General features: G+C 45.1%; 1 protein-coding gene across 1 annotated transcript in view; it reads left to right on the top strand.

Moving 5' to 3' along the window:
* The first annotated feature begins 211 nt into the window (after positions 1 to 211).
* The window catches only part of LOC149310381 (uncharacterized), a 29,247-nt gene continuing 16,518 nt past the window's right edge, over positions 212 to 12,940 (top strand). Inside the window, exons 1-5 of the mRNA XM_089528385.1 lie at positions 212 to 301; positions 1,209 to 1,257; positions 1,361 to 1,409; positions 3,767 to 4,023; positions 7,025 to 11,755. Coding sequence (XP_089384511.1) covers positions 212 to 301; positions 1,209 to 1,257; positions 1,361 to 1,409; positions 3,767 to 4,023; positions 7,025 to 11,755 — 5,176 coding nt within the window. The remainder of the gene's footprint in view (positions 302 to 1,208; positions 1,258 to 1,360; positions 1,410 to 3,766; positions 4,024 to 7,024; positions 11,756 to 12,940) is intronic.

Below are 12,940 nucleotides of genomic sequence, written 5' to 3'. Positions count from 1 at the left end.
ATCCCCAGCCTCTCAGATGCAATGAAGAGGTGCTTGTTTGGTGTGTAGATCCAACAAAAAGCCAGAGTGAGCACCTCTCCTAGCAAAGATGAAAGTCCTTTGTGATGCGGGAATGACTCTAGAAGGGGAGCCCAATCTGAACCCAGGAACTGGTACAATTGCTCTTGGACTTCTGATGACGTGGTTGCTGTTTCCCAAGCTCCTTGTGAACATGGTTTGGGGTGATTGGACCATGGAGCTGTTACAACTCTTGCTTCTCTTCATTTTCATCTGGGTCTGTCGGATGACATCACCCTGCCCGGTAAGAAAGAGGACTTGATGGGAAAATCCAGACAACTCCTGGGCACCAGTGAGACCACATACGTATCACATGTGGATGGAACAACTGCCATGGCTCCATCCTCTGGAATTGTGGGATCTGTGATTCACTACCTTGTGTGTTAGTGTTAATGCAGTTCAGTATTCAGTTGGTTTTACTTTAATTATATATGCACATGTCTATCTCTATGTCTATGTACAATGGACTCTTGGTATCCACTGGGTTTGGTTCCAGGAAACACCCCACCCCTGTGGATACTTAAGGCCATGGATGCTCAAGTCCTATTAAACAGAATTGCATCATAAAATGATGTTGCTTGGCCCATGGTGACTATGCACTTTGTTCTATAGAAGAATTGTGGTTCCATGGTTTTACTGGGAGGATGCAGCCATTTTTATATTTCTTTGTCTGTTTATTTATTTATTATTTTGCCATTCTGCCACCATAAGGTGGTATTGGTGGAAATGAACCACAAGAAGCTATGAAAGAGGGCAGAGAAGGGAGCACGTGTGGGCTTTATGGTACCCATCCAGCTCTAACAGCAGCCCCCCCCCCCCCCAGAAGGTTGACTTGAATGTATGGATTAGTACCAGATCTGTAAATCCCCACATGTATATGTCAGCCTTTCAGCAAGTCCAGTAAAGTCTGTCAAGAGCCAGTTCAGGGCGGAATCAGGGTGATGGTGTGTATCATAGAATCATAGAATCATGTAGGAGCAAAGGAGCAGGGTTTGTCAGAGCAGGGCAGAGCCGGATGGCATAACATGCCATTTGGAACAGACGGAAAATGTGATGGCCATCTTGCTCTGTCTCTCTTCTCTCTCCTCCAGTCTCTCTCCAACTAATCAATGCTTTCTTCTGCTGCTTCTTTTTCCCCTTTGTTGTGACAGGTTTGCCATCACAGGACAGGATTTTTCAACATCCAGGAGACATGGACTGGTGAGCAGATGATTTCTTATTTCCGGGGGAAGTTTGGGAATATTCTTGTATTCTTGGCCTCCACCACTCAGGCTGTTGTGATTCTTTGTCCCTTGCTTTACAGCCTCCTTCTCCTTACCCAAGGAAGATGAAGGCACACACCTCAACAAAAGGTAACTAGCTAACAGTCAACCCTTCTTTCTTCCCACATCCCTCTTTCTTCCCACATTTGCCTGCCACATCCAAGTTCTATCATCTGACCCACCAAATGTGGAGAAGGAAGGGCAACCATCATCAGACCAGGGGTGGACAATTCTGCAAGTGATATAGTTTTGGCTAAAAGTTACAATTGGAAACAACTGCCTGGTTTTTCAAGTGGTTTTCTTGAAGGAGGGATTGGGTGTGGCTTAAGGAAATCCACCATCCTTGGAGACCTTCAGAAGTGTGGATTGACCATTTGGGGCACCCACCAACTCAAAGAAGTAGGGGAGAAGAAGACATGAAGCCACATCAATGGGTTGGGGCCACATTTTTCCCACTCGTATGCAAAATGATTGGGCACCAGAACCTTTTCTGACCTGCAAACCATCCAGAGAATTATTGAAGCTGCCTAGTAAAATATACCACTTAATTATATTGGGAAGACAAGAGGTTAGAAATGTAATGTTGGCAGCTTAATGATGCATTAAACTCCATACAAAAAGCATCCATGACTGTTGTTCAGCATCCAAAGGAAAGAAAGGAAAGCTACTCTGGCTTCATCCATTATCCAGAAGACTAAGGACCATTGGAATATTGTATGGCCTTCCTAGGGAGAACAGAGCGAACCCCTTCATTGGAGCATGAATCCCCTCTGCTGGCCAAGAAGAATCCTGCCCTTCTTCATCCTGGGACTGCAGGAAGACTGGAGGCCCCAGTGTTAGTAGGGTAGTGAATCTGCTCCATGTTTCAGTCCAGTTTTAAAAAGTTTATCTACAAAAGCGAACTTATTGGGAGGATAGGGATTGAGAGCTTCTGTTCACCCAGAGTTAGATCAGACCAAAGGCCGATTCAGTCTGAGATTCTGGTCTCATAGTGGCCAACTAGATGCCCATGAAAAGCTGAAAAGCAAGACAGGAGCACCATTTGTTGATTTCCCCCACGTTCAAATTTAAGTCAAAATAACATTAAAATGGAGAAGCATATAGTTCCCAGAGGCTTCTGGGACGATGATCACAATTTGAGGGACAAGGTTTCAGTGATGGAAGGGAACTCAGAGCTGGGTGTTTTGCATGGCTGTATGAGCCCTGCAGCCCACATAATTAACAACCCTGTTGTTGTTGTTGTTTATTGTATTTATACTCTGCTCTTTAGAAATACTCTCAAGGCAGCTGACAAATTGTTAATTAGACAGTTCCCTGCACTCAGCAGGGTAGTTAAATTGGTGCCTCCATATATTTTGGACTACAATTCCCACCAGCCCCAGCCAGCATGGGAAGGTTCAAGGAACAGAAAGATAGTGGGCCCTTGGTATCTCCTGGGGCTTCCTTCCAGGACCCCTGTGGATGCCAAAATACATATATGCTCAAGTCACATTAAATTCAATGGCATAGTAAAATAATATCCCTTATATGAAATGGCAAAATCAAAATTTGCTTTTGATATTTATATATTTAAAAAAAAACATTTTAAGCTGTGGATGATTGAATCTGTAGATAAAAAATCCATGGCTCTAGAGGACCAACTATATTGTAATAAGTGGGGGAGGGAATCATCTTGCAAGTAACAGACTATCACTATCATAGAAGAATACGGTCAATTTGTTGCCACTTCAGACTGCCAGGCCCCATATACAGTTGATGTTTAGTTAGAAGGATATTAAGAGAAATGTACTGGCTGGACATTTCTACGAAGCATAATCATATCCTTGAAATAAGGTTTACATTCCCTGTGTGCTTCGTTTTAGAGCTTGGCAACTCTACAGGAGCCAGAGAACACCATCTCATTCAAGAGCAATGGAAATAGCATCACTTCTGGGCACTATTTTGGGCAGTTTTCAGCTAATTTTCTTGCTTTTTGGTTTCAGAGAATATAGGAGTTTCTGGAGGCCAGTTTGGTTGCTTTCAGGACAAAAAAGAATCACACCCAAATCAGTAGGGGTGTTGTTGTTGTCGTTGGGTGGGTTGGAGAGGCTTGGTGGCCAAAAAGGGAGCCTCAAAATTAATTGATGAGACGTTCAAGTCTAGGGTCACATGACACCCATAGGCCTCACCACTTTCCAACCCTGTTTTAGAGGAAAATTTAATTTGTTTTGCCACCAGACCACTGTCTCATGGAAAATCTGAGGGCAACAAAAATGGCTGGAGGATGCATGTGACCAGTAGGCCATTTGTGATCTAATCCATGCATTACATCTTCTCTTAGCCAGATGTAATACTTTTTTTGGCTCTCTCTTTTTGGAAAGAATCACTCTGCTTTTTTCTTCTTTTTGGCTGTCTTTTACTGCCGCACCACAATTCTTCTTCCTTGTTTTGTCTTTCTCCATCCCCAGCCTGTCTAGCATTTCCCTACCAACCCTCTCCTCCCTGGACAGTACTTGGTCTTCATCTTTTTCGGATGATGAGACATCAAGCTCACCAGTGGAAGATTTTTCCCTTGGTGAAACTGACACCAGCACCATTGCCAACAGTGCTGGATGGATGGAAGCTCAGTCTGAGAGACAGGAACCTGGGAGTGTTTCTGAGGATAGTCAAGACAGCAACTCCTGGGTACTGTTAAGCTTTGTGCCCAAAGCCAAGTTCCAGAGCTGTGAGTAACAAATCGTGTTTGTTATCCTAAAAAGTGGGGGGGGGGGGGCAATAGCCATGGGAAATTAGAATTTTGAGGAAATTGTAGCTGAAAAGGAGGCCTGCGAGAAGAGGGTAACTTTGGGGATCGTTTCACCTATGTATACCAGTACTAACTGCAGAGAAACTCCGGTTTCAATACATGAGAGAGTTTTATTTCAAAATGTGCAAAGGTGCATGCAAATTTACCAAATGAATCCAACCTTATGAATTATGCAAGGCTAACAGAAGGGGAAAAAAGGCATGAAAGGTTGGATAGTGAGAGATCAGGTATTAGAAGAGGGATAATTACCAGTCCTGAAGATAGATCCATGAAAAATGTGTTTCCCTCTCTGGGCACACATACAACTAGATCTGGGACTGATATTTATTTCTTATTTCATAATCTTGAGGGATACGTGATGCTACCACATGGTGTAACAAAGGCTTGATAGGTTTTTCATGGAATTGACAAAAGCAACCAAATTGGCTGGTGGCTTTAACTTTCGAGTGACCTAAACCATGATTGGTTCTGGGACCACCCCAAGCTAGTTGGACAGGAAGGATGAATAGGAACACAGCTTGGGGTGAGATAGAAGGTGGTCTTTAGCTGTTTTTGCAATGGGACTTGCTTTGTCTCCATTGCAAGAGGATATGCGAAGAGCTGGGAAATTGGATTGTGGATCCGCAAATTCATTCAGTATTTATTTTAGTACTATCCAGGACTTCCACATGTACTTAGGTCAACAGGACCCATTACCTAGGCCTGTTACAGACAGGCCAAAATAAAGCTGCTTCGAGTCACTTTGGAGGTATGGTATTTCAATGATGCATGTGTCCTAAGAGTCGAAAAGCCACACCAAAGCCACGCGCCAGTTCTAAGGACTAGAGTGCAGATTTGGTGCGGCTTTTGGACTCTTAGGACGCATGCATCATTGAAATACCATATCTCCAAAGTGACTCGAAGCAGCTTTATTTTGGCCTGTCTGTAACAGGCCCTAGTTTCCTCAAGTCATAATGACCTCTCAAAATCTTGCCTGATGTTAAATATCAAACATAAAACCCCATATTAAATAAAAGGGATGAAAGGTATGCTAAGAAGTTCTTCTTGCCTAAGGTGGTCAGGTTGTATCATATTATATTGCTGGTTGTGGCTCACATCACTGAAAAATTCTCAACACAAAGACAAAATCCCTTTTGACAGAAGAGAGGAGGTGGGCTTCCAGGAAACCAAGGTTGCAATCCTTGTTTAGTTATGGTAACCCGCTGGGTGGCCTTGAGCAAGTCACACTCTCAAAGAAAAGCAGTGACAAACCTCCTCAGAATAAAGCTTACCAAAACCAAACAAACAAAAAAACCTAGAAAGCCATCACTATAAGTTGAGCTAGCATGGTATAGTGGTTTGAGAGTTAGACTATGGGAGACCAAGGTTTGAATCCCTGCTCAGCTATGGAAACTCACTGGATGGCCTTGGACAAGTCAAAATTTCTTAGCCTCAGAGGAAGATCATGGAAAATCCTTCTCTGTATAATGTGGCCAGGAAAACCCTGAGCCAGTGTGGTGTCATGATTTGAGTGTTCGACTAGGACTCCCAGAGGCTAGGGTCCAAATCTCTCCTCAGCCATGGAAACCCACTGGGTGGCCTTAGGCAAGTCACTCTCTCTCAGCCTTTGAGAAAGGCAGTAGCAAGCTCCTCTGAGTAAATCTTGCCCCAATCCTTCCCCTAGGATAGGGCTGCCATGAGTCAGTCAATTTAATGTTACTCTGGGACGTTTTCAGAACTCTTTGAGGGCTGGACTAGGACTCCTGCTCAGTCATAGAAACCCACCGGCAAACCTTGGACAGACTCACTCTTACCCCACTGCTTCTTCCTTTGGGTATAAAGCCAAAGCTGCTTTTTCTTTTGGGTGTAAATCCTCAACTATTTCATCAGAGACAAATAGTTATGATACTTTTCTCCCCAGTGCAGGCAAAAACAAACATTCCTCCACCGTATTCTCCCTGTATTAAACCATTCATACGTGTTAAGACTTTAACTGACTTGTATTTTGGATTTACTATATGTGTGGGTGTTTTTTTAAAATGGATTTTGGGAGTCAGTGCATCCTGTGCTGGATTCTAAAGCCAAACTTTTCCCCAGAGGTGAGCAGGTATCACATCCTATTTTTAAATCAAGGTCTCTCTGGTTGAAATTGGCCAAAAAGGCAAAAGTGTGGCAAAATATAGCAAAAGATTAAAAAATGGGTATCTATGGGCATTTTGGAACAAAAAGAACATAATCCTTGGGGGGAGTTGCTTTTATTTCCACCAGCACCAGGTCTTTTGTACAGCTGATGGATCTAAATTCCCCATCCAAGACCAAGTTACCCCAACATGCTTTGTATAATAACAGAAATAACTCAATGTCTCTGGGAAAATTCATCCTATTCCCTGCCATCACTTGCAGTGACTGTAAGGAATGCCACGGGTGTATATGAAGTTACATTGTAGCTGTACCAAGTAAATTTAAGTTACTTTTCAAATGATCTTTTAAGGACATTTTCAGGAATTTAAGTTCCTGTTAAAGAGAAATTTTCAGAAATCATTCCCATTTTATCCTGTGGAATCCTAAGGCATCTTTGTGTAATGAAATATATTTTACAACAAACAATAGAGTTGATTACTTTTTAAATACTGTAATGAGTAACAGGAATGATATGCTTTCAAAATAACTTACTAAACTCTACAAAAACACCCCTGCTAACCCAGTAGTCTCTAAACTGGGAGCTCCCCCTGGATCCTTTATACCACTGCTGCAGTACAGTACTTGGAAAAGTTACCATTTGAACTAGTTCTCAGAAACTCCACCAGCCAGCATGTCCATGGCCCCAGTGGCTGGAGAATTCTGGGACCTTTAATCCAAAAAGGAATTCCCTAGTATATGCATGCCATGTCCTGCCAGTTAAAGAATTAACCACTATATCTCTCCTTTTTTCTCTTCTCAGGTTCTTTCAGGAGTCATCCAGAGCCTCAGGAGCCTTCTGATTATTCCCAATCACCTCTTACAACCCAGATGCCTTCTGCTTTGTCTCTTATGCCCACAGCTGCACCAGCTACAACTAGCTCCTCACCATCCACAACCTCGGTGCCTATCACTCATTCTCAATCACTTGCTACAAGTCTGGAGCCTTCTACTTATTCCTCATCTCCTCCCACAGTCTGCATTTCTTCTGCTTATTCCTTATCACCTGCCATGGCTGAGTCGTCATCTACTACTTTCTTATCACGATCCACAGCCCAAGTGATTCCTGCTCACTCCCAATCACCTCCCACAGTCGAGAATCCTAGTCATTCTCATTCATCTTGCATGGCTGAGGTGCCTCCTGCTGTTCAGGAGATCTCTGCTGGCTCCCATTCATCTCGCACCGCCCTGATGTCTTCTACAGTGCGAGGTACCTCTGTTGACTCCCAATCAACTCACAAAGCCAAGATGCCTTCTAGTGCTCAGGAGATCTCTGCTGACTCCCTATCACATCACAAAGTGAAGATGCCTTCTACTCCTCGGAAGACCTCTGCTGACTCCCTATCACTTCACACAGCCAGGATGCCTTCTAATGTTCAGGAGACCTCTACTTACTCCCTATTGCATCTCAAAGCCAGAATGCCTTCTATGGCTCAGGAGACCTCTGCTCACTTCCTGTCACCTCACACAGCTGTGATAACATCTAGCAATTGGGAGACCACTGCACACTCCCCATCTTCTCACACAACCAAGATGCCTTCTATGACTCAGGAGACCTCTGCTCGCTCCCTGTTGCCTCATACAGCCACAATGCCTTCTACAGCTCAGAAGGCCCCTGCTGATTCCCTATCATCTCACATAACTAAAATGCCTTCTACACCGCATTCTCAATCTCCTCTGGTGACTCAGGTGCCATATGATCACCCCCCATTGTCTCCAACAGCCAAGATGCCTTCAGCTCATTCCCTAAGGCCATCTAGAGCCCAGAAGTCTTCTGCTTGCTCCTCGTCTCCTCCCACCGCCAAGATGCCTTCTAGTCGCTCCCAATCACCACCCACAACCTTGATGCCTTCTATTCACTCCTTATCATTTCCAAAAGGTGAGAGGGCTTCTGACAGCTCCAGATCATCTCCCACAACATGGACACCTTCTCCATCCGTAACACCTCCTGCATCCTATATGTCTTCTACTTACTCCTTATCACTTCCAACCACCAAGGGGGCCTCCGATAGCTCCAAATCACCTCCTGGAATGTGGTCACCTTCTACTCCATCAATAACACCTCCTACACCCAGGAAGCCTTCTGCTAACTCCTTTTCACTTTCAACAGCCAAGAGGGCCTCTAATAGCCCCAAATCACCTTCTGCAATGTGGATCCCTTCTACTCCATCTGTAACACCTCCTCCATCCTGGATGCCTTCTGCTCACTCCTCATCAACTCCCACAGACCATATGCCTTCTCCTTTCCCCCTATCAGCTCCTGCAGCCCAGATGCCTCCTCCTCCTCATGCCCAATCACCTTCCAGGACAAAAAGCAGTCACTCAGCCAAGCTGTCCCCATTGCCAGTCAGTCAGATTGGTGTGAAAGCGACTGCCCGGCTTCTGGAGGCCATGGCATCAGAGGGAGACACCTACCAAAAGAAGAAGCTGGCCTTGCCCAAACCAGCTCTGCAGGTATTCTGTTACCGCCGCCGTGTCCCCTGCCAAGCTGTTGATCCAGTGACCAGACAGCGCTTGGAAATGGATATAAAGAGGAAACAGGTTCAGCTCTTGGGGGTTCCCACTTCTTTTACTCAGGCCCTTGACAAGTTGGCAGGAGATGGAAGAAGGCAGACAGGCCCTTTCCTCATCCAAGATGCAGGCTCAGCAAAGCCTGACTCAGACAATCAAGTGACCAAAGCCACTTCTGTTGGTGTCAGGAAACAGGAAGTTCCCCAACAGTTGTTGGAGGGGCCTGTCCCTGCCAAACACCTCCTGCCTTCTGAGGCAGAAAGTCAGGTACAGAAGGAAATGAAGGCCGCCTCTCAGAGAACGTCATCCCAAACCTTGAGGGAGGAACCTCCTCAACCTGTGTCCCTATTTTCCTCAGAGGAACAAAGTGTTTTCCAGGCCACACTGGTAGGAAGAGGAGAGGAAAATAGGTTGACTAAAACAGCACCAGGCAGCCTCTGCCCTGTAACATCTCCAAAGGACACTCTGGGGGTGACCATAGATGATAAGCCTAGTAGCCTGAGAGACACACAGACAGTCAACTACAGCAGTTTTAGGATAGGAAGCTCCTTGCAGGATGAAAGCAAAGCCAGCCCTTTCCCTGACATTCCAGGAGAGAGCCCAGAAAGAGTACAAGACTACAAATCAAGAAAGGAGAGTACCACCAAGGGTGCCCACAAGGAAAAGGACGTTGCAACCCAGCGGCGCCTGAAGTGCCGTAGAGTAAGCTGGGAGGACTCCCTGCCTAACCAAACTATCCGCTTACCAAGGCCTGGTGCTGCCACACATGCACCTTCTACCCTGCCCCTGCTGCCTCAACCTGCTTCACAAGAGGCAAGGGAAGAGCCAACCATTTATCAAACCCTCATATTCCCTGAGAAGGAAAGTGGGTCACAGCAAGGGAAGGTCTTCTCTCAGGAATCAGCACCACAAGCTGGGGCAGAGGTGCTCCCCCAACCTACTCCTCTAATTTGTCCTAGTAGGGAAACTGCTGTCCTAGACACACCAAAGGGCAGAGCAGAGGATGGCAAGGTAATGGTGCAGGAGATAAAGAAACCAGAAGTTCCTCATCCCATTAGACAAGTTCCTTCCTCCCAGACAGTGGAGCCACTGCAAGGTGGCATTCAGATGGGAAGCATAGTAGAGCCACCCTCTGGTATCCAGGAGCCTCCTGGCATTCTTTCCCGTCAGCAACTGGAACAATCCATCTTTTCCTCACTAAGCCTGAAGCAAGTGGTGAAAGACCTGCAGCTGCGTGTTGTGCAAAGTCTGGAGATGGTCGATGGTGTGCTGAGGGCAGAGTATCCTGTGTGTCGTTCATGTGGCAGCTGCAGCCCCAATTGCCCTCACCCCCGTTCCCAGAAAGACCCTCTCTTGCTTGTCTACCCACGGCTTATTGAGCACAATGAGCAGGTACATTTTACCCTGAACTTCCACCTGAAAATGAAGAAGAGCCATGCCCAAGAATGGGGACTGGTGGAGGCTGTGCAGGTGAATGAGGTAAAGAGGCATCCACCACAACTATACAACAGGCATGCAAGGGGGAGCACCCTACCTGACATGAGCCCCAAGGCCCCTTGTAACCTGGCCAAATTGATGGCTCAACCTTGTGAAATGGGGGCCAAAGTTCAGGATGCCTTCTCCCTGACCCAAGGTGCTTTAACCAACAAGGCCAGGAACCAAGAAGAGTGTCCTGGGACCTCTGGTGTGCATCACCAATCCCAACATGTCATGGTGACCAGGAAGCATCATCAGGCCAAGGGTCCTCCAGCCTTCGAGGGTTTTCTTGAAGCCCAGCCCTGCCAGAAGCTGGAGAGGTCACTTGTCACACCCACAAATGTGGAGCAAATGATGAAGGGGCTCTGCTCGAGTGTGGTGCAAGATCTGGAAATGGGCCATCAGGAGCTGAGGTCAGAGTATTCCGTGTGTTGGCTGTGTGGCAGCTGCCGGCCACATTGTCACCACCCTTGTGATCAGAAAGATGCTCTTCTCCTTGTCTACCCTCGGTTGATTGTGGAGGATAGGCAGGTGCAAATGGACCTGGACTTCTATGTAAAGATGAAGAAGACCCATGCCAAGAAATGGGGGCTGGTGAAGACCAGTGGGATGGATAAGGCAAAGGCACATCCTCCAAAGCAATGTAGCAGCAATGGACAAACCAGAGGCCCAGGTGCTCAGGAGCTCAGAGGCTTCTGTAAATCATCTGGAAGGATGGAGCAGCCTAGTCAAATGACTGTCCAGATCCACAATTCCCCCCCTTTACCCCAAAGGGAGATAACAAAAAAAGGGAACTTGCAAAAATTCAAAAAGGAGTCCCCCTTCCCATCTGGCAGGCACCCCCAGTTCCAGGAGGCAAAAGAACTTCAGACTGGTTGCTCTGAGCATGATCCTAATACAACGATGCTGTCTCGAAACCCCATGAAAAGGATGCTGTGTGCTATCAAGCAGGCCTGGGCTCGGATCCGTGGACACAAAAAAACAAAGAAGCTTCTCAAGAAGCAGGGTCCAAGAAAATTGGAGATTGAATTTACAGTGGCTTCTTCCCTCCAGGCTTCTACCTTGCCTGGGAATGCTACTTCAATAACCTCCAAGAGATTGGAGATTGTACCCACCAAAAAACCTATAGCCACAACTAAACTGCAGTCTCCTCTAGTTCAGCAATCCAGTTCCAACAGCCCAGACATCATCAAGAGGCCTATTATCCTACTTCCACCCAGACCTTCTGAGCGAGTGCCCTGCAAGCTAGATAGAGTGTCTAGCAATGAAACAAGCCCCAAGAATACTGGTGCAGCTCTGGCCAACCAAGACTCTAGTGTCTTCCAAAAAGCACGGATTATTGTCAACCCAGATGTCTCATTGAGCCCCCCTAGGAAGGAGGGTGCTACTCCATCAAAACAAAAGACCACTCAGGTAAAGAAGCAATTTAGTCACAGTTCAGAAAAGCCACTATCTCCTCAATGTCCCAGAAAACCAAGGAGGGACCACACCAAGAAAGATTCCCCTGGTACCACCAGGAAAGTGCGAGGTCTCTTTACAAAGAGGACCTCCCCAAAGAGTCCAAGGAAACTAGGTTTCCCCATTAGACAATAAGTAGTTTCACCCACCCACCCCTTCCCCCTTTGTGCAATCCATTGCTAAGATGTCTGAGATGATTTATTGGAAATATATATTCTTGTTGCATAAGACAGGACAATATTATTCTAATTATAGAAATAGATGTATCGTGTTTGAGTAAGAGTGTGAAAATCTCTCTGTTGCAACTGAGTTTCATTTCTCCCATCCCCACATTCATTTGTGTTTTATGTTGGACTGTGAGATTTTGGGCTTCTCCAAGTAGAGTAAATGTTACTGTTGGTTACGGTAGTTATAGATGTAGTTCTCAAAGGGGTGTGTGGTTAAAATAACCTCATTCATTCATTCATTCATTCATTCATTCATTCATTCAATATGCCACCTTTCTCCTAAATTAGACTCAAGGTGGCTCACAAAATATGATGTTTCTGTTGTCCTGGACCATTCGGTGACAATTCCTGGTACCAGCAGCCACATTTTCTTCCTCCCAGAAGAAGTTTTATTTCTCTCAGTTCCTGAATATTTTTTAATTAATTTTTTTTTCATTTCTTTACAAACACCAAACCATTGTAACATGACAACATTACACCATAAAAGAACATTTGACATTTAACACAAAAACGACAATTCCCTCTACCCCTGACATAACTAAAATTACATATAACATACATATCACTTCCGACTGATCAGCTCTCTACTTTGAATGTTATCATAATGTTGTTTAATCTTATTCTGTTTTCGAATTTATGCCTTTACACAGTTAATGTAGTTTCTATTTTTGTCCATGTAACAGATAAAGAAAAAATATTGTAGTTATTTTTCAAAATCTAGAAACTGTATGTCCCATCTTTTCAATCTTATGAGCAAATCTTAGTCCTTTCCTATTCATAGCATTAAGTCAGTCCTAAAGTTACTAAATATTCCCTGCATTCCCCCCTTTCCCCTTACAAATAGATCCTTCTATAATCAACAATACTTTTTCAAGAAAATGAGAATGACAGGCCTGTTTTTAAACAGTACATTTGTTCCTTTCTCAACATCTTTCCTGGATATTTTAGAACACTGAAAGTCCCATGGGACTTGCATGCAAAGGGCTCTTGTAGCTCCTTTGAGACTA

Source organism: Sceloporus occidentalis, unplaced genomic scaffold, assembly GCF_023333645.1.
Source record: "Sceloporus occidentalis isolate IW3139 unplaced genomic scaffold, rSceOcc1.0.p SCAF_6, whole genome shotgun sequence".
NCBI lineage: Eukaryota > Metazoa > Chordata > Lepidosauria > Squamata > Phrynosomatidae > Sceloporus > Sceloporus occidentalis.
Note: the sequence above shows the minus strand (reverse complement) of the source record. Positions and strands in the feature narration are given on the sequence as shown.